This window comes from Dama dama, chromosome 12 (genome assembly GCF_033118175.1).
Source record: "Dama dama isolate Ldn47 chromosome 12, ASM3311817v1, whole genome shotgun sequence".
Taxonomy (NCBI): Eukaryota; Metazoa; Chordata; class Mammalia; order Artiodactyla; family Cervidae; genus Dama; species Dama dama.
This window is the reverse complement of record NC_083692.1, coordinates 47,920,196-47,942,018: the sequence shown is the minus strand read 5'-3', so window position 1 is coordinate 47,942,018 and position 21,823 is coordinate 47,920,196. Positions and strand designations below refer to the sequence as shown.

General features: G+C 40.3%; 1 protein-coding gene across 7 annotated transcripts in view; it reads left to right on the top strand.

The window, feature by feature from the left end:
* The window catches only part of NEDD4 (NEDD4 E3 ubiquitin protein ligase), a 132,794-nt gene extending 116,625 nt beyond the window's left edge, over window positions 1-16,169 (top strand). For all 7 annotated transcript variants that reach the window (XM_061157213.1, XM_061157215.1, XM_061157218.1 and 4 more), the window contains 9 exons: window positions 2,414-2,484; window positions 3,973-4,068; window positions 4,425-4,498; window positions 4,771-4,831; window positions 8,459-8,518; window positions 8,599-8,706; window positions 9,457-9,553; window positions 12,164-12,236; window positions 13,179-16,169. In XM_061157213.1, coding sequence (XP_061013196.1) covers window positions 2,414-2,484; window positions 3,973-4,068; window positions 4,425-4,498; window positions 4,771-4,831; window positions 8,459-8,518; window positions 8,599-8,706; window positions 9,457-9,553; window positions 12,164-12,236; window positions 13,179-13,281 — 743 coding nt within the window. In that variant the 3' untranslated portion in view covers window positions 13,282-16,169. The remainder of the gene's footprint in view (window positions 1-2,413; window positions 2,485-3,972; window positions 4,069-4,424; window positions 4,499-4,770; window positions 4,832-8,458; window positions 8,519-8,598; window positions 8,707-9,456; window positions 9,554-12,163; window positions 12,237-13,178) is intronic.
* Window positions 16,170-21,823: the final 5,654 nt, after the last annotated feature.

Sequence of the window (21,823 nt, the reverse complement as noted above, 5' to 3'; positions counted from 1 at the left end):
AATGAGTCAGCTCTTTGCGTGAGGTGGCCAAAGTATTGGAGTTTCAGCTTCAGCATCAGTCCTTCCAATGAACACCCAAGACTGATCTCCTTTAGGATGGACTGGTTGGATCTCCTTGCAGTCCAAGGGACTCTCAAGAGTCTTCTCCAACACCACAGTTCAAAAGCATCAATTCTTTGGCGCTCAGCTTTCTTCACAGTCCAACTCTCACATCCATACATGACCACTGGAAAAACCATAGCCTTGACTAGACGGGCCTTTGTTGACAAAGTAATGTCTCTGCTTTTTAATATGCTATCTGGGTTGGTCATAACTTTCCTTCCAAGGAAATTGGAATTGATAACAAATACCAAAAAGTAAAGATTAAAAATCCAGAGTAGAGGTTAGACTCTCAAAATTACAATATTAAAAAAACAAAACAAAATCACAAAAGTTATAAAAATATACATATATGAAATTTGCTTTAAAAATAGGGTCTTTTTTTTTGCAAGTTAATAGTAGATTTTAAAAATTTAAAGGAGTAATGAACTTAAAAGTAAAAAAATTTTTAATTAAAAAATTATAATAGTAAAATATATCTAGGAATTTCTCTGGAGCCATTGAGGGCAATGTGGGGTCAGTTCAGATAGTTCCTTGTTCCAGCTTATACTTCTCAGGGTCTATAGGCCCCTTCCAATGTATCCAGTGCTAACTACAGGGTTTTAATCTGTTGCACCTGTCACTTCCAAAGCGGTTCCCTCTTCTTTGTTTGTTTCGGCTTCCTCTGTTTGCATGTCTCTTCAGTATCTAACTTCTGCCCTGACACAAGGGGGTGAAAGTGGTCATTTATTTAGGCTCACTTGTTCAGCTGTGCTGCGGGGAGGGAGGAACACTGCCATCAAATATCACTGGCGTGTGTGGGGAGTGCTCGCAGTGTCTGGGCCACGCTGGGTTTGCCCCCGCTCACCATATGTTTGCTTTCCGCATCTACACTGCTCAGGCTCCACGTTGCTCTGGAGGGGAACTGTCTAAGGCGGGCCCTAGGTTGCTGCACTTCCCAGGTCTAAGCCGCTCAGGTTCAGGTTCTCGGGTACTCCACAAAGGCACAGACCTGGTTGGGCCTGAGTTTTATGCCCTTCCCAGGTCCGAGCCACTCAGGTGACCAGGTGCTTGGCGAGCGCACACTCCCCAGGTGGGCGGTGCGTCTCATCGCCTCCCGTCCGAGCCGCTCGGTTTCCCGGGGGTGCAGCAGGAGCGCGGCCTCAGGTGTGCCGTGTGTCTCCTCTGGGGAGCCGATCTCTGGCTGCCACCCTCCTTGTGGATGTCAGCCATCCAGGATCCCAGGAAGACTTGGTTAGCAACTGGGAGCCTGCTCACGGTTTGGTAGAGCATGCCGTCTCTGGGGCCAAGTTTTCCCCTTACCTTCCGGCTCTGGCTGTCGCCGCCTGCCTCTCTGCCTCCGGCGGGGGACGGGCTGGTCCACTGTTGGCTAGCTCTCCTCTGGTATTTGCTCAGTCCTATGTTCTGTGAGCAGACACGGCAATGCCTTAGGTTAGAGCTTTTTACGGGAAAGTTCTCTCTCTCTCTCTCTTTTTTTTTTCCTCTCTCTGGCTATCCCACAGTTTGGGTTGCTATCTCGTGTTAGCTCCCTCAGGTTGCGCTCAGGGCCTTCAGGCTCAATCCTTACCCTAAGCAATGCAGCCCGCGCCTCCCTGTTCAGCCCCCACTTGCTGGTGGTGGACGTGAGCCTCTGGGCTACTTCTCCGCTGGGAGTTGCAGTTAGGCGCGTAATCTGTGGGTTTTATTTATTTATTTTTTCCTTCCAGTTATGTTGCCCTCTGAGATTCCAAAACTCCCCACAGACCTGCTGATGAGAGGGTTTCCTGGTGTTTGGAAACTTCTCCTCTTTTATGACTCTCTCCCCGAGACGGGTCTCTGTCCCTAACTCTTTTGTCTCTCTTTTTATCTGTTGTCCTACCTCCTTTCAAAGACCATGGGCTGCCTTTCTGGGTGCCTGGTGTCCTCTGCCAATGTTCAGAAGTTGTTTTGTGGTATTTGCTTAGTGTTCAAAGATTTTTCGATGAATTTGTGGGGGAGAAAGTGGTCTCCCCATCCTATTCTGCTGCCGTCTTAGTACCGCCCCTGGCTAGTGTGTATGTTTTAATGCTACTCTCTCAATTCATCCCACCTTCCTTCCCCCACTGTGTCTACAAGTCTGTTCTCTATGTCTATGTCTCTATTCCTGCCTTGCAAATAGGTTCATCAGTACCATTTTTATAGATTACGTTTATATGCATTAATATACAATATTTGTTTTTCTCTTTCTGATTTACTTTACTTAGATGGTTAGTATTAAGCATAAAACTTTTTGGTATGTAATTATCTGATTTCTTTTGCTTGGTAATCATTTTAAATATATTTGATTTTTTGCAAGGTTTTTTCATCCGCCCATTTTACAAGATGATGCTGCACAAGCCAATAACACTTCATGATATGGAATCAGTGGTATGTCTTTTTCATTTATCATATAAACTATAATTTAACAGGCAACAATATTTTAAAGACTTTTTAATGATGAAGAAATCAACAGATGTTCCAAATATAAATGAACATTTCTCCCAACATTTTATTTTGAAAATTTACTAACATATAATAGAGTTGAAAAAGTTTTACAATGGATATGTATATATCCACCACCCAGATTCCACAATTGGCTTTTTATCCATACTTACTTCATGACATACCTATCCACATGTCTGCTCCCTATTTATCAATCCATCTTGTTTCTTTGATGCATTTCAAAGAAAGTTTCAGGTATGAGTAAATTTCTCCCTAAATACTTCAGCATGCTATATAAAATAATTTTATATGTCTCTTGTGTCAGTATTTGAATTGTGATCATTTGTGATGAATGACATGTTTTCAAACTGGCAGTCCAAAGCAAAGTTTTGAAATTAGGCTACTACAGAGAAACAGAAACCCAAGAATTAAATCCTTGACTATAGCCTTGTAACCCATGCTGAATAGCATCATATAACATGTAGAACACATAGATTCCAAGACCTCTTCCATGGTACCAAGTACCTTTCTTGTGACATAATATCAGTGTGAACATTATGTGCATGAATGCTTAGTTGCTTCAGTTGTGTCTGACTCTTTGTGAACTATAGCCCTCCAGGCTCCTCTGTCCATGGGGTTCTCCAGACAAGAATACTGGAGTGGGCTGCTATGCCCTCCTCCAGGGGATCTTCCCAACCCAGGGATCGAACCTGCATCTCTTATGTCTCCTGCATTGGCAGTTGGGTTCTTTACCATTAGTGCCATGTGGGAAGCCCATAAACAGTATATTTCTTTATAAATCATAACACCGCATAGTTATTGGAGTTGAAAAATTAAGGTTCTGTATTTAATTTGAGATTTTTCTTCAATTTAGGGCCAAGTATAAATAGCAGTCTCCTCATAGTTACTTAAGCATTTCAAACACAGTCTCATTGGCCATATGGACAGATGCTGAGAGCCTCTGAGTATCATGGAAGTTACTCAGATATATATCAGATATATATCTGATATATCTCAGAACTTACCCTTTAACTGGATAATAAAAATCTGTACCTCCACTGCTTCCAAACAGAAATAGACTTCTAAACTTTTAAGCAGGCACCATGCTATTGATAAATGCTTTTTTTTTTTTTTTTGGCCACACCCTGTGGCCTGCTGGATCTTAGTTCCCCAACCAGGGATGGAACTCACACCCACCTGCAGTGGAGGTATGGCATCCTAACCACTGGACTGCCAGGGAAGTCCCAGTATTTGTATTTATACTCATGTACTTACTATTCATTTCTTTTTGTAATGTGTGTGTGTGTGTGTAAAAGAGATCCATCTGACCTTATCATCTTTTGTCCAGTTATTCAGACTTCGGCTACTTTTTTTGCAGATTCATGTATCTTCTTTCTGTATACAAATTTTAAATATGCAATTTATCCCATCTAGGATAGTGAGTATTACAATTCATTAAGATGGATTCTTGAAAATGATCCAACAGAATTGGACCTCAGGTTTGTCATAGATGAAGAACTTTTTGGACAGGTTTGTAAATTTTTATTTATTTAAATGGTACATAAATTGTGAAGCTTTAGAACTTAAGTTTAATAACTTAAGCAAAATTTTATAAATTTAGACCTTAAATAATGCATGTACTCAACACATTTCTGCATTCTATTTTAAAATTTATTTTCCCATAACGAAAGCTGTCTCTCAGAAAGAATTTCTGCTTCTTTGACTTTTGACTCATTTCATATGTATTTTAATAAAACTAATATTTCAAGTTTCCTTAGCTTTTGAGTGGATTAAATTTAAAACACCAGGCTTCTTGTGTAACTGTAATATGTATACTTTATTTTTTTCACTAAAATAACGTATCAAGGTATCATGCTTAATTTCAGACACATCAACATGAGTTGAAAAATGGTGGATCGGAAATAGTTGTCACCAATAAGAACAAAAAGGAATATATTTAGTAAGTATTTTGTTATACTTTACTATTTTTAGTAAATACTTTATTGGAAATAATTTTGTACTTTCTGTGAAGATTCTTTGTATCTTCTTTTTCTTTCTCTAGAGTCAGAGTCTCAATATTCTTTTCTATAAAAATTCTATACTTTTACTCACTCATTCTGTTCTTGCCTTGGGCTTAGCTAGTCTTTATTTTTTGTTTCTAACCAGAATACCTGTACCTTAACATCTTTTCTTATTCCCTGTGAAAAAGATAAAATGTTTTATTTCTTCTAGTCTTGTAATACAATGGCGATTTGTAAACCGAATCCAGAAGCAAATGGCTGCTTTTAAAGAGGTATTCATTTTCTTTTGTTTCCTCTTCTGTAGTTTCAAAGCACAGTCCATATCATATCAGAGAAAAGGGGGACCTTATTGTATCAGAGAAAAAAGTAGTATGTGATTTGCTTTTTAAATCCATTTTAAATTATGTTTTCATACTGAAGTAAAGTGTTACTTGCTCAGTCGTGTCCAACTCTGCAACTCCATGAACTGTAGCCCACCAGGCTCCTCTGTCAGTGGAATTCTCCAGGCAAGAATACTGGAGTGGGTTGCCATTTCCTTCTCCAGGGGATCTTCCCCACCCAGGGATGGAACCCAGGTCTCCTGCATTGTAGGCAGATTCTTTACTGTCTGAACCACCAGGGAAGCCCATGTTTTCATACTGAAGTGAAGTGAAAGTCACTCAGTCATGTCCGACTCTTTGCAATCCCATGTACTATACACTCCATGGAATTCTCCATGCCAGAATACTGGAGTGGGTAGCCATTCCCTTCTCTAGGAGATTTCCCAACCCAGTGATCAAACCCAGGTCTCCCACATTGCAAGTGGACTCTTTACCAGCTGAGCCACCAGGGAAGCCCAAGAATACTGGAGTAGATAGCCTGTCCCTTCTCCAGGGGATCTTCCTGATCTAGAAATTGAACCGGGGTCTCTTGCATTGCAGGTGGATTCTTTACCAGCTGAACTAGCAGGGAAGCCCTTGTTTTCATACTAACAGAGTATTAAATGAATAGATGTTGAGTTAAAAAGCAGTCATTCAAGAAGTCCATGCAATAAACAGTCCTCCATAACATGGATTCCCCCTCACCTTTTATAGTCCCCTCCCCTCACCTTAATTAAACATAGGTGAACAAAGGGACAAAAGTCCTAGAGGGATGTGGAATATATCAGCAGGCCACAAACTTTTTGGCCCCAGGGGCCAGTTTCACGGAACACAATTTTTCTGTGGATCTTGGGGTCAGGTGGAGGGATAATTCAGCAGTAATGCAAGTCATGGAGAGTAGCAGATGAAGCTTCACTGGCTCGCCCACCCCCACCTCCTGCTGTGTGGCCCAGTTCCCCAGACCAGCACTTATTCATGCCCCAGGGGTTGGGAACCCCTGAAAAGTGAAAGTGTTAATCACTCATCGTGTCCAACTCTTCTCAACTCCATGAACTGTAGCCTGCCAAGCTCCTCTGTCTACGGAATTCTCCTTGCAGGAATACTGGAGTGGGTAACCATTCCCTTCTCCAGAGGATCTTCCCAACCCAAGGATTGAACCCAGGTCTCCTGCTTTGCCGGCACATTCTTTACCATATGGGCCACTAGGGAAGCCTCTGGGAACCCCTGGAACATGCCGTTTATGTCTTTTCCTAAATGGGATCATGCCATACATGTTGGTTTGTGACTCCCTTCCTTCTCTTGTCAAATACTTATTGGAGGTGTTTTACATATCAAGATATATAGTGACCTTTCTTTGTAGCTGTATTTTAGTCATAATGTAAATTCATAAGTCACTTAAAGTTCCAAATTGATGGACATTTAGGCTGTTGCCAAGGCACTCATTTCCTAAGCTAATTAAAAGTCTTCTGTTAAATAGTTATCACACACTTTTTCATTTATTCGATACTGAGCACTGACCATGTGTCTGGTGCTGTGCAAGGCAAAAGGACATAGGTCCTGTCGTCGAGGAGCAGAGAATCTAAGGGTGAAATGGACCAGGGGAGCTCACAGTACTAGGTGAACAGAGAAGAGAGGTAGAAACCAAAGCAGGAAGAGGTGGGGGCAGGGGCATGGGAGGGGGAGAGGGATTGGCCAGCCAGAGAGAAGAAGGAAATGCAGTTCCAAGCAGAGGGAGCGACACATGTCAAGTCTAGTAATAAGACAAACTGGGCACACATTAGAGAAAATACAAGCAGTTGTACTGGATGAGAGGATGCAAGTGTTAATTGCCCAGTCATGTTCAAATCTTTGTAACCCCATGGATTGTAGCCTGCCAAGCTGCTCTGTCCATGGAATTCATCAGGCAAGAATACTAGAGTGGGTAGCCATTCCTTTCTCCAGGGGATCTTCCCAACCAGGGGATCCAACCCAGGTTGCCTACATTGCAGGCAGATTCTTTATCATCTGAGCCAACGGGGCTGCAAGAGGCGAAACTAAGTCTGGAGAGATGGGAGGAACCTGATGATGAGGGGCCTATTTGTTTGGTGTTTTCTCTGAAGTCCAGTGAGGAAGGAAGGTGGCATTAAAGGCTGTTAACAATAAAATACCAAGATTCAAAGTATATTTTGCTCAGAGCTTTCTGGAAGTGGTATGAATGAATAGTAAGCTAGAGGAGGGTGAGACAAGCAGCAGAGGCTAGTGGAGCAAGTGTTGGAATCACCCCAGGGGAAATGATCAAGACAGTGGGAACACAGCTGTGCATGCACATGAATGATACTCAGGAAAGGAGAGTTATAGCTCAGGGTGACTTAAAGGATGGAGATCTGGGGACTATCTGCTTTCTGTAGTGGAGCTGTGGACTAAACAAGATGGAAAATTCAAAAGAATGGTAAGAATGGTGCAAGTGGATGGCCACACATGAGGATGTGGGAACACCAACATTTAAAGAATGGACAGGAGGAAAGGAGACATCAGAGAAAATCAGCAAAGGCAGAGACATAAGAGGAAAGCCATCAACAGCAGACAGAGTTTTGAGAACAAAGGTATTGTCAACAATATCATAGTATAGACAAGTCAGATAAGATAGGGAACTAGAAAGTATTCATTAGATGTAGCCACAAAGTTGTCTTTGACTTTCTCCAGGACTGTTTCAGGGAAGCATTGGTGAAGAGGTCAGATTACAGTGGTTGAGGGATAGATGAGGGGGAGCAAGTGGATTTGGTGATGTGTAGTAACACTGTCCAGAATGTGGGTGTGAAGAGAAGAAAGAGGGATTTGCTTTCTTAATTTGTTTTGAATGAGATATGGCTTGAACAAATTTAGATGCATCAAGAGTGAGTTAATAGGGACTTCCCTGGTGGTCTAGTGGTTAAGACTTTGCCTTCCAATGCAGGGGGCACAGGTTCCATCCCTTCTTAGGGAACTAAGATCCCACATGCCTCATGGCCAAAAAACCAAAACATAAAACAGAAGAAGTATTGTAACAAATTCAATAAAGACTTGAACAATTATCCACATCCCCCAAAAAATCTTTAAAAAAAAAAACATGTGCTAGTAAAAGTTTAGTGAAGACATCCTTGGGGAAACAAGTGAAGCACAGAGAGGAAGTGGTCCCTCTCTCCACAGCAATGGGGACAAGACCCTCATGGATGTTGGTGCTAAGTTGGGGTGCAGAATGTTGAGGGGAATTCCATCTGGCAGAGCTGCTTTTGTTTTCTCTCTCAAATAGAAATCATCTGCTGTAAAGAAAGAGTGATATGGAGAAGAAGGAAGCTTGAAAGGTGTGGGGTGGTTTGAAAATAGCCACTTTGAGGAATCAATGGGAGAACAGACATGTGTACTTTCTTGCTGACGTTGAAATGTCAGTTAAAGAGCCCATGAACCATGTGGTGGTAGGAATCTGTGTGGGTACGGGATTTCTCCAGTCCCACCCAGATACTGAAGTGTGAAATTGTCCATTGACCCCACTACCTAGGGTTTTAAATATATTCTTTCTTCTAGGGATTTTTTGAACTGATACCACAGGATCTCATCAAAATTTTTGATGAAAATGAACTAGAGGTAAGAAATATTGCTCTTAAAACAGGACTTTTGTACCCCTGATTTTTCTTGTCTACAGTTTGACATTTCTTCTTATGTAGCTTCTGATGTGTGGCTTGGGAGATGTGGATGTGAATGACTGGAGAGAGCACACAAAGTACAAAAATGGCTACAGCATAAATCATCAAGTCATCCAGTGGTTTTGGAAGGTAATAGAAGGCTTGCATTTTCTTAAGTTACTTCTTGATAGATTCAATCATATTTACCTATACTAGTGGATCACATGTAGATAAGACAAAAAATATATTGGGTTGGCCAAAAAGTTTGCTTGGTTAGGGAATATGTTATTCAATTAAGTTGTTGGTGAAAATGAAAAATATGTTTTTAAATTTTACTTTTAAACCGAATGAACTTTTTGGCCAACCCAGTATATAGCCCCACAAAAATTTTTTATTTTGTACTATATACATGTACCTCCATACATACTTATTTGTAGATAAGTAAAATGTAGTAAGTGGCAGTGTGACCTGAGATCAACTCTTGGTTCCTTACTAAAAAGAAGGATTCTTCAAGGGAACTTGTAACCTGCAGTGTATTTTCTGGGACTCCTATTTGGCTTCTTGGAATGTGATAGAGAAATGTGTATGCCAGTAAATACAATTTTTAAATAATAATTCCAGTAAATACAATTTTTAAAAAGCCACATAGTCACATCCAAGAGGAAATTTTGTCACTGTGTTAGGCTATAACCCCATTCTAAACAGTTACCATGAAGCCTTGGAAATGGAGTCTCAAGAACTTTGTAAACTACTGTAAACACAACTTGAAGTAAAGGAAACATGCAAATTTCATAAGTGATGATTCAGGCTCTAACTAAACTCTGGTAACATATTTTTCAGGGTAGTTTTGTTAACATTTTTTCCAGTGATGTTCCTAAATGCTGCTTTTATTTTATGCAGGCTGTTTTAATGATGGACTCAGAAAAAAGAATACGATTACTTCAGTTTGTCACTGGCACATCCCGTGTGCCTATGAATGGATTTGCTGAACTGTATGGTATGGATTTTCCGTAGATCATTAAAAAATGGAGCTGATGCCAGTTGTCTTTTTCATGACTGACTAGTCTTCAGTCTTCTTTCATGTATACAAATATTTAATTAGTTAAAAAGAATTCATAGTTTTAAATGATTACAGTTAGATACACTGCAGAAGGTAAAAATATATGTATACACCTTCTATTTTGTTGTTGTTTGTTGTTCAGTTGCTAAATCATGTCCAGCTCTTTGCAAGCCCATGAACTGCAGCGTGCCGGGTTTCCCTGTCCTTCACTGTCTCCCGGAGTTTGCTCAAATTCATGTCCATTGAGTCAGTGATGCTGTCTAAACTTCTCATCCTCTGCTGCCCTCTTCTCCTTTTGCCTTCATCTTTCCCAGCATCAGGATCTTCTCCAGTGAGTCAGCTCTTCCCATTAGATGACCAAAGTACTGGAGCTTTAGCATCAAAGTACTTCAGCTTTAGCAGAAGTCCTTCCAATAAATAGGCAGGGTTGGTTTCCTTTAGGATTTACTGGTTTGATCCCCTTGCAGTCCAAGAGACTCTCAGTGAGATAGCAAAAGAGAAAACTAAACACAGGAAATGATTCAAGTTACTTTCCATTCTTGAATTTTAAATTTGATTCCCACTCTGTATTCTGTTACAGAAGAAACATTGCCTGTGGTGTGATGGTTTAAGATAGACAGCATATAAAGTTCCACAGGGTGTTAATAAGTGTATAACAAAATACAGAATGTATCATAGTAGAATACATTTGGGGGAAAGAATGGAATAAACAAAGTTAAATATTCTGTTTATTGGAATGGCATGTACTTGCTTTTAAAGACACCAAGAAAAACAACTCTTTCAGAGGAGGTATAGCCAAGATCGAAGCCCTTCTATCCCCTCCTTGGCCTACGTGGTTTCCTTGTTAAGCTTAACTGAACATCTGTTTGCAGAACCTGTCAGGCAGCTGCCCCTTCTCTCCCAAGGAGAAGGATGAGACTCAACAACATGCTCATTCCCCACCTGAGTGGATTTGTCTTTCCAGTGGTTTCCCCTGACTTACATTCCATTCTCGCCTCCTGCTCTTTAACCAGTTAGTAGAGAAAATCAAAGCAGGGCAGGCACCCCCTCCATCTCCAGCTCCCCTTATATGCAGCCCAGACCTACAGTCACCCAATGATGGCATGCACTTTTTGGAATTTGGAGGAGATATTTCATGTACTGGCTTCCCTGGTGGCTCAGATGGTAAAGAATCTGCCTATGATGCACGAGCTCCAGATTCGACCTCTGGTTCAGGAAGATCCTCCGGAGAAGGGAATGGCTATCCACTCCAGTATTCTTGCCTGGGAAATTCCATGGACAGAGGGACCTGGCTGGCTACAGTCAATGGGGTCGCAAAGAGTCAGACTCGACTAAGCAACTAACACACTATCTCATACACAGGTCCAGAGTTATTAGTGTTAGACTATAAATTCAAATTCTTATGGATTTACAAAAGAAGTAGAAGTTGCTTCAGAATGTTAATATTACAATACAGTATTATCTAGCCAATAAAAAGTATGTTACGGGGACTTCCCTGGCAGTTCATGCTTCCACTGCAGGGGTTTGATCCCTTCCACTCAGGTTTGAGCCCTGTTTGTGGAACTGTGATCCCAAATGAAGTGTGGCTTAGCCCCCCAAGAAAGAACTATGTTACATTTATATTGGTTGACTTAATAGGGAGTTTTTCAAATGGAGTGTTCAGGTGAGAGAATCAAGAGGCAGGAAAATATATATGATTCCATGTTGCGGAAAATACAATGACAGAAGTACTGAAATCTTAACTGTAGATATAATTGTGATGGGTGATGTGTGAACAGCAGTGCTTTTTGAGAAAACAGTAACATGGGAAATAGTATTTTTAGTACTGCTTCTGACAGTTATACTCTCACACATGTGTTTGCATATGAGTCTGAGACATAGAGAAAAGTATGGAAGGTGACTCATCGGGTTGTTAGCATTGATGACCTGGGAGGTTGGAGGACATTGAGAATTGCAAAAGGAATAATTGAGTAAAACTCCAAAGGAAGAAAAAGTTTCTTAGAATGTTCACAATAAGAGAAAAATGTAGCATGTATAAATGATCCCATGCACATAAAATTCTATACATATGTATATGCAGAAAAAGATTAATGATAGGATGTTTACTTAGATTTAACAGTGGAATTTCAGGTGATCTTTACATCTTTCATTGTATAATCTTACTGCAAAAAAATAAATCAATAGAGAAAAATAATAAAAAAAAATTAAAGCTATTTTCAGTGGCACTCAAAAAAAATGCCCATTTTCTATGTACCTAAGATAGAGGTGGTATATGAAAATGCAGGGCTGGGAAACAGCAAAAGTCCCGTTAGACATGCCCCCCAGGTCAGAGTGATATCATGACCACAGACGAACTGATAGGAGTCCTCATTTCATAGCTGGACAGTAAAGTCATGAGCCCAAGACAGTATTATTTCTTTTGAATTTAAAGAAACTAGATGAATTATCTGTGTGTTTTAAGTGCTGCATTAGCAAAAGTGAGTTGTGAAATGTTCAGGAGCTCCTATAAAGGCTAAATGAAACCAAAGTAACTTCTCTTTCTTGTAGGCTCAAACGGACCACAGTCATTTACAGTTGAGCAGTGGGGCACGCCTGAGAAGCTGCCAAGAGCTCATACCTGGTAAGCAGTTTCTTTGACCCTCGAGAACCAAGTCTTCAGAGAGAGAAGGTCCTCTCACAGTCTAGACACAGAAGGTCAGGTCCTCTCACAGTCTAGACACAGGTCTAGTGCCCTCTATGCTGTGTTGGTGGCGGATAAGGAGGTGGGGAATGGGAGGGAGAGGATGGAGAGACAGTGAGACTAACTCAGGAACAGGTGTTTCTTTACCAGGCATGCTTGGGCTTTAAGTCCAGGTTGCTGAACCCTGGAGAGACACATCTGAACTGTTGATGATATGTTGACTCCATCACATGAATGATAAGCCATTCCACAAAGGTCTAGAACATTCCCTCTTTTTTTTTTTTTTTAATTTTATTTTTATTTTTTTTTTCCAGTGGGTTTTGTCATACATTGATATGAATCAGCCATGGATTTACATGTATTCCCCATCCCGATCCCCCCTCCCACCTCCCTCTCCACCCGATTCCTCTGGGTCTTCCCAGTGCACGAGGCCGGAGCACTTGTCTCGTGCATCCCACCTGGGCTGGTGATCTGTTTCACCATAGACAGCATACATGCTGTTCTTTTGAAATATCCCACCCTCACATTCTCCCACAAAGTTCAAAAGTCTGTTCTGGAATTTAGAAAGGTGATAACGATAACCCTATATGCAGAACAGAAAAAGAGACACAGAAATATAGAACATTCCCTCTTGAAGTTTCAAATGACAGGAACCCAGACATTTGGAGGTCAGGTTGGAGGTGAGAGGTTACCACCAAGAAGTCATGAAGAGAGTCCATACCTTGAGTCCAATCCTAGACCTTCCTTCTCCCTGAGGAGAAAAGGTCTTTTCCTGTTCTTGAAACATTCAGTTTCAAGATAGCTGCACTGTGAATAGTTTGCCCTGGGAACTTTGTCACCTTTTCACTGTCCGTCATAACCAGCCTCTCTCTGTTCTTTCAGCTTTAATCGCCTGGACTTGCCACCCTATGAGTCATTTGAAGAATTGTGGGATAAACTTCAGATGGCCATTGAGAACACTCAGGGTTTTGATGGCGTTGATTAGATTTCAAGTAACCATTTATGGTGTTTTACTGCCACTTTTTTTTAAAGGAAAATCTTGACTTAAAATTTTCCAGGGAACTACTAATCCTTGGCCATTGATGCTTCTCAGATATTGGAGAAAATCATGTCAATGAATTAGAAGAAATAGTATTGACAACTTTTCCATTATTTCATTCATTTTAATAATGTGTTGCATTTACATAGTTGTTTTGTTCTATTTTGAGTTCACACCCAAGGATTTAAGTCCTGTGTGCCTGAAATTGTGAGTTTTGTCCTTGGATTTACCTCTTTTACAGTATTTGCCAGGCAGTTCTTTCTTAAACTACTGAAATGATAACTGTGAATACCTGTGATAAGTGTCATGTGTGAAAAGTGTGATTTTTTTGAGAAGGAGAACTGAAATTTGGGGGAAAAAAACTTCAATACTGAGTACACGACAATATATTCAGTGCTGCCTGCAGCTAGTTATTATTTTTTAGACCTGCCTACTGCATGTGCAGTAACAGGTTTTTGTGAAAATCTTGCAAGGTGTGTTACCTATATTTTCAGTCAACTGATTCATTTACAAAAAGCTGTTTACTTCTTCATTTTAAAAGTATTTGGCTTTTGTTAGAACACGGTTTTACTAAACAAGGTTGTTCATAGGACATGTGAAGCAAATTCAGATTTGCAAAGGTTGAAAGGTATCAGTGCCTCCCTCTTGCCTGTATATCCTATGGCTCATTGATAAAGCCATTATTCTTTACTGTTTTCATTTAGTTAAAAGAATTCCTTCTTCAAACTAAAGCTCGACAAAGCAGTATTCCTAAATATGCCTTGAAGAACTAAGTTAAATGTATAATACTTGCCTTTACTAGTCATTCTTTACACTTGCACAATTATGTAGTACTTATATGTTTACAGGGTTTATTATGTTTACAGATTAAGCTAATTTCTGTAGTTGCATTTTTATATTTTTAGTATTTCACTTTAGTCAAAAAAACCAAATAATTTGTTAAAAATTACCAAAGAATAGTTACAGTGCATCATTTGTATTAAATTTATTACCATGTTTCTTATGCTTTTTAAAAAACTGTTTACTATGAAAATAATGTTTTGCTATAAATCCAAAACTCTTTAGGCAAAATGCTAAAGATAGACTTCTACTTTAGCTAAATAGAAGTACATAAAAATCCTGTGCGTGCATTCAACAAAGGTTTATTGAATGCCTGCGATATGCATAGCTCTGTCTAGGCCAAAGGGTGAGAGTTGTCAGCTTCAAAGAAGTCCATCCCCATCCTCAAGGAACTTAGAGATGTGTAAAGGAATTTTGAAACAATCAAAAGTCAGGGTGAGCAGAATAAGGCAAAAGGGAAAGTGTTTTAGTGCACCTGCAAAGGTAAAGTGTGCCAAGGCTGTATTTATATACTTTATACCTGTATTGGAATTATTGTATAGAAAAATGCTCTTGAAAAAAGTTAAAGCTATTTCTCAATATGGTATTTTGGTGATTTAGGGATAATTGTAAATATATGTTACGAATCTTCTGAAATACACACACACACTCTAAGAGGTGTAAAAAGTGTATCCGGCTGCTGGTTACAGTTTGCTGGGGTCTAATGCCATGTGTACTTTTCAGCACCTGGTAGCGATCTCATAAGTGACAGAAGCAAAACCACTTTCCAAACATCGCATCAGCAGCCCAGCTTAGAGAAAGTAATTCACAGATCCGTGCACCCTCTGTCTTATCTTCTGTGTTAAACAGCTTTCAGGGGAAACACCCTGTTTTTATCACTTACCAAATGTTTAAACTGAAGCAACAAAGTTCACCTCTCTGGGTTCCTGGTTCTTCATCTGTCAAAGGAAAATAATCATGCATCACACTCTCATTGTCATGTAAGATTGTTGTCAGTTCCAGAGAGATGCCCTGTAAAGTCTCATACAATCAGAAGGTACTTTGTGCCAGCCTTCAGATTTTGTCAAATCAGGTGTGAACATGAACCACACTCCCAAAGAGAAATCTCTTCATTTAAACATGAATTGACTGCTAACAGACAAGGCAGGATCATCTCTGGTATTGAATATATACAAATATATGTATACATATTTTTATCTGTATATGGATCTTACCATCAGAATTCATTTTCTCCACATGAGCAAAGTAATGTTAAGATGGGCCAATGCATTTTGGAATGTTCTCATTATGTAGAACTGAACATGAAAACTGCTTTTGTTAAAAAAGGATTTTACCACATGTTTGTTTAAATATCACTTCTGTCAAATATGGCAGATATCAGACCTTGAGAAAATATATAGCTTGCTTTTCATATGACTCATTCACTTGGATGATTCTGTGACTCAGATAAAACAGCGTGTTAATAAGACCAGACACTCCCACCAGCACCCAGCCACAGACCAGCATCTGCTTCATTTTCCAGTTATGCAGTGATGGTCTGAAAGGAACCTGTATCAAGCAACACAGCCCCTCATCCCAAAGAGCAAAGTGTCTCAAAACGCATTCTACAGCTGGAAGTAAATAGGGTCATTTTCTTAAAGCAAGGATGTCATATTTTTTTAGAACTTAGAAGCACATAATTTTAGCCTATATTTTCTCTGTAATCAAACAAATTTTAACGGACATAAAATTGTATTACAAATGCATTTCATCCTAATTTAAATGGTTTTATTTGTTTTCATTTTTTATTTATAATGCTGAAATTCCAGAGAATTATCAAGTCAAACAACTCTTTTGAATTATAAGCCACTTGACATTGTTTTCTAAAATCTTCTCATATGGGAAAAATATTACCAAGATTAATGTATCAAAATTTATTGCATACTTTAAAATATAAAACCGTTTTTAAAAATCTTGATACCATAAATAAAGTTCTATTCTAGCAAAAACAAAAACTGTGACTTATTTTTCAAATAGAACTATTTCCAAGCCATTATCCTTGGTGATAGCTCCTGATACAGTTCTTTGCAGCAACACAAAGAATTCTCAAGATGACCTTGAATTTATAGCAGATGATGTAGCATGATTATAAACTCAACCACAGAGAATCTCCACTTTACAGACAAGTCATGTTCCCAAAATCTGGTTGTTAGTAAACTATCCAGAAGACAATATAATAGTATAAAAATGGACTAGATTTCAGACTTGCTGTTCATTCAAGATGAGGACAATAAAGGACAAAAATGGTATGGACCTAACAGAAGTAGAAGATATTAAGAAGAAGTGACAAGAATACACAGAAGAACTGTACAAAAAAGGTCTTAATGACCCAGATAACCATCATGGTGTGATCACTCACCTTGAGCCAGACATCCTGGTTTGTGAAGTCAAGTGGGCCTTAGGAAGCATTACTACAAACAAAGCCAGGGGAGGTGATGGAATTCCAGCTGAACTATTTCAAATCCTAAAAGATGAGGCTGTTAAAGTACTGCACTCAATATACCAGCAAATTTGGAAAACTCAGCAGTGGCCACAGTACTAGAAAAGGTCAGTTTTCATTCCAACTCCAAAGAAGGGCAATGCCAAAGAATGTTCACACTGCCATATAGTTGTGCTCATTTCACATGCTAGCAAGATTATGCTCAAAATCCTTCAAGCTAGGCTTCAACAGTACGTGAACCAGGAACTTCCAGATGTTCAAGCTGAATTTAGAAGGCAGAGGAACCATAGATCAAATTACCAACATTGCTGGATCATAGAAAAAGCAAAGGAATTCCAGAAAAACATCTGCTTTAACTGCGTGGAAACAAATTGTGGAAAATTCTTAAAAAGATGGGAATACCAGGCCACCTTACCTGCCTCTTGAGAAACCTGTATACAGGTCAGGAAGCAACAGTTAGAACTGGACATGGAACAATGGACTGGTTCCAAATTGAGAAAGGAGTACGTCAAGGCTGTATATTGTCACCCTGCTTATTTAACTTATATGCAGAGTACATCATGAGAAATGCCGGGCTGGATGAAGCACAAGCTGGAATCAAGACTGCTGGGAAAAATATCAATAACCTCAGATATGCAGATGATACCACCCTAATGGTAGAAAGCAAAGAGTAACTAAAGAGCCTCTTGATAAAGGTGAAAGAGTAGAGTGGAAAAGCGGGCATTCCAAAAATGAAGATTATGGCATCTGGTCCCATCATTTCTTGGCAAATAGATGGGGGAAAAATGGAAACAGTGACAGACTTTATTTTCTTGGGCTCCAAAATCACTGTGGACTGTTACTGCAGCCATGAAATTAAAAGACGCTTGCTCCTTGGAAGAAAAGTTATGACCAACCTAGACAGCGTATTAAAAAGCAGAGACATTACTTTGCTAACAAAGGTCATTCTAGTCAAAGCTATTGCTTTTCCAATAGTCATGTATGGATGTGAGAGTTGGACTGTAAAGAAAGTTGAGCACCGAAGAATTGATGCTTTCTGACTATGATGCTGGAGAAGACTTTTGAGAGTCCCTTGGACAGCAAGGAGATCAAACTAGGCAATCTTAAAGGAAATCAACCTCGAATATTCATTGGAAGGACTGATGTTGAAGGTCCAACACTTTGGCTACCTGATGCAAAGAGTCAACTCACTGGAAAAGACCTTGATGGTAGGAAAAATTGAGGGCAGGAGGAGAAGGCGGCGACAGAGGATGAGATGGTTGGATGGCATCAGTGACTCAATGGACATGAATTTGATCAAATTCTGGGAGATAGTGAAGGACAGGGAAGCCTAGTGTGCTGTAGTACATGGGGTTGCAAAGAGTCAGACCTGACTGAGCAACTGAAGAACAATTCATTCAAGAGGCCTGTCATATAATGTATTTACAACATTGTTTCTATGAGAAAAGGAGTTCCAGGTTTTAATTCAGAACTAAGTGTCTTTTCATCCTTCCTCTGGATACCTGGAAGGGAATCCAACACCCAACCCCTATCAGCACTGGGAATGTATTGTTCTAGCCCTGTTTCTGTTAAAATCACCACTGTAGTTTTAATCTGTGGGGTGCAGACCCCTTTCCTCCCTGCTCCCACCCTTCCAGTGCTTACCAGCTCAGGCAGTAGCTAGCCCTCACCATGTCTCCCTGTACAGGAAGTCCTTGCTTTGCTGTCCAACGTGGCAGACACGTTCCTTTTATAAAGGATATTGAACTGTGTTGTGGGCTTCCCACGTGTAATGGTAAAGAATCTGCCTGCAGTTCAGGAGACCCGGGTTTGATCCCTGGGTCCAGAGGATTCCCTGGAGAATGAAATGGCAACCCACTCCAGTATTCGTGCCTGGAAAATCCCATGGACAGAGCCTGGTGGGCTACAGCCGATGGGATTGCAAAAAGTCGGACACAACTGAGCAACTAACACGCACAAACTAAGTGTTAGAATCTCAGGACCTCATTCTGAATAGTGGGCTTCAGTAGATTCCTGTGTATTTTTCTTAAGCATTAAAACTTACCACTAAATCAGCCGCCTGTTTGGGTTCTCCCAGTCTCTTCATCTACTAGCCATCTTATACAGTCCATCCCTCCTACACCTATGCTCCTTTCTAGTAGACAAACCTGATCAGATTACTCTGCCAAAAACCCTTTGAAAGCTCCCCAGAGGCAGAAGCAAGGAGCCCAAACCTATTGGTATGAAATTCAGTCTGTCCCCAGCTTAATCCGTGAGTTCCACCTTCCATTGTACCCGACTCAGGCACCCTCCTCTCCCCCCAAACCGGGACATCCTCCAGTCCCTAATCACTGCAAGTTTCTCTGCAGCTGTTAATGTCCACTTGCAAAATCACTCCTTTTGGACCAGTGCAAGAGTGCTGTGGCCTTGGCGTTTGGTACATAGTAGCATGAATTGCATTGTTTCGCTTTGCTTTGTTTACATAATTCTCTCCTACACACTTGGGCAGCTTGAGAACAGGGACTTTGTATACATTTTTAATATGTTCACTTCCCAACACATAAATACTTGATAAACATGACTACAGTAAGTTCCCTACATGCAAATGAGTTCTGTTCTGAGAGCATATTTGTAAGTTCACAATTTGTTCATATGTCCAACAAGTTAGCCTAGGTACCCAGCTAACACAATGAGCTATATATACTGTATTGTAATAGGTTTATAGTACTTTTTACACAAATAATATATAAAAACAAACAGAGGCTGAGCACATACATATGCATCCTTAGAAGCTTCCTTATTATATAAACAGACCATCACTGATCTTTTTGTTTGTTTGAAGGATTGGTATTCCTTCCAGTGAAGTTATGTTCAGGATAGTGTGTGTGTGCATGCTAAGTCTCTTCAGTCATGTCCAACTTTTGCAACCCCATGGACTGTAGCCCACCAGGCTCCTCTGTCCATGGAATTCTCCAGGCAAGAATACTGGAGTGGGTTGCCATGCCCTCCTCCAAGGGCTATTCCTGATTCAGGGATAGAACCTGCATGTCTTTTAAGTCTCCTGCGGGTGGGTTCTTGACCACTAGCGCCAAGTGGGTGCAAATCAAGTGAAAGTGAAAGTCGCTCAGTCATGTCCACCTCTTTGCAGCCCCATGGACTGTAGCCTGCCAGGCTCCTCTGTCCGTGAAATTCTCCAGGCCAGAATACTGGAGTGGGTTGCTGTTTCCTTCTCCAGGGAATCTTCCCAACCCAGGGATCAAACGCAGGTCTCCCTCATTGCAGGTGGATTCTTTAACATCTGAGCCACCAGAGAAGCCCTAGCCAAAAGCAGAGAAAGCTGTTCACAGCCCAGAGCTGTTGATCATTTGCTGGCTCTCAGTCTCCAGGGAGGAGAGGGGTGGGAGAACCTTCAGATGCCCTGGGGACTGAAAGGCCAAGAGCAGGCACAAAACTCTGGAGCAGAGTGTTCTCCTTGGGAAGCTAACCAGTTGTTAAAGCCATAACTGTAGGCTGTTGAGGATCAACTGTAGGCTGATCTGAATTCATTGTTCAGATTCTGATTTAAGTTCTCTTATGAAGAATAATGACTATCAAGGCACACCCCATATCTGTCTGAGAGTTGTTTTTTCTTTAATATATATATTTTATAAATCAGAAACTCAAGTATATTCTCTCCAGTTAGTAAGAAGTAATGAGCACAGTGAGCTAAGGATAATCTGTTTAAACAAACAGGACTTTCATGAATGCTAGACTTAAAAACAGAATCCAGATCAATGATGTGGTTAATACTACATTACGGGGCATTAGGCCAAGTGTAGCATAAACTTCTAGACTTGAAGACAATGAAATAGCTCAGTGGGATGACCAGAGTCTCAGTGATGAAGACTGAGTAGCCAAGTACGTTTGCTTTTTCAGTATTTCTCTGTATTGTAATGCTGTCATGCTTATGAATAAGTGTTGATGTTGTATGATTTTAAGCTATGAGGAATTCAGTGTTTTATTCTTCAAAAGAAGTGTGAGAAGGGAAAAAAGAAAGCTCTGTTAACTCAGTCACTACTAGAGCTCTGAATATCTGTGGTTGCCCCTGTGAATCAGTTTACATACTTTCCCCATTGCCATCTGGGAACAATGTGGATAGAAATTTGGGGTATATCAACAAGACATCTAATTACTCATTTAAGCCAGGGATGGAAAAAAGGGAACACACAGCATACACTGCAAGCCTTTGGAAGGTATATTAAGACATTTAAGACTGAGCCAAGGTCTAGTCCAGCATTGTCCAAGAGAAATATAATACAGTTCACATTATTATACAGCAGAAACTTAACATGGTAAAGCAATTATACCTCAACTAAAAAATTTTAAGAAATAAATATAATGCAGGTGACATATAATTTTAAATTTTCTAGTAGCACATTTTAAAAAGTAAAAAGAGGTAAGTGAATTTGACAGTAGTAAGATATTTTAATGAAGTATATCTAAAATATTAACATTTCAACATGTAATTAACAATGTTTTTTTATCATCTGATACTAAGTCTTCAATATACAGTGTGTATTTTATGCTTCCAGCACATCTCAATTAACAATGACTATATTTCACATAGCCACAAGGGGCTGGTGCTATGTATCGGACACCACTGGAATCAGTGGGCCTGGGTCATGCTTTGACATCACAAAAAGGAATGAAGAAGCAGCTAAGAGTGGCTCACCCATGGAGGTGCTAAATTAGCTTACTTCCTACAGGCAACTCCAGTCTTGGAAGAAATTCGTCTAAGAGAGCCCAGTGCCAAAAACTAAGCAGCATTCCAGATCGCCAGTCTGTGCCAATTCCCAATTTTACATTTAGGAGCTTAAGGATGGCAGTCTGGCTGAAAGGGGAGCTGTATCTGCACTGTGAACAGTCTCCCCACATGGATTCTGTCTGCTAGGGATGGCTTGGGAGAGATCCAATGCAGATTATGGGAAGAGAAGCCAAAGCCCCAGATCACACCTGCAACCTCCTCCCTAAAAGCTGAAGTTGCCCCCTGACAGTGATGCTGAAAGTGCCCCACAATGAATGTCCTGCATGCTGTGGGAGAAAGCAAACGTGTGGAAATCACTGGCAACCGGCATCCATTGTGAAGCACTGGGTCTAGGACTTGGGAAGAGCGTGACAGAACAGGGAGAGGGGGATGGGGAATGAGGTGAT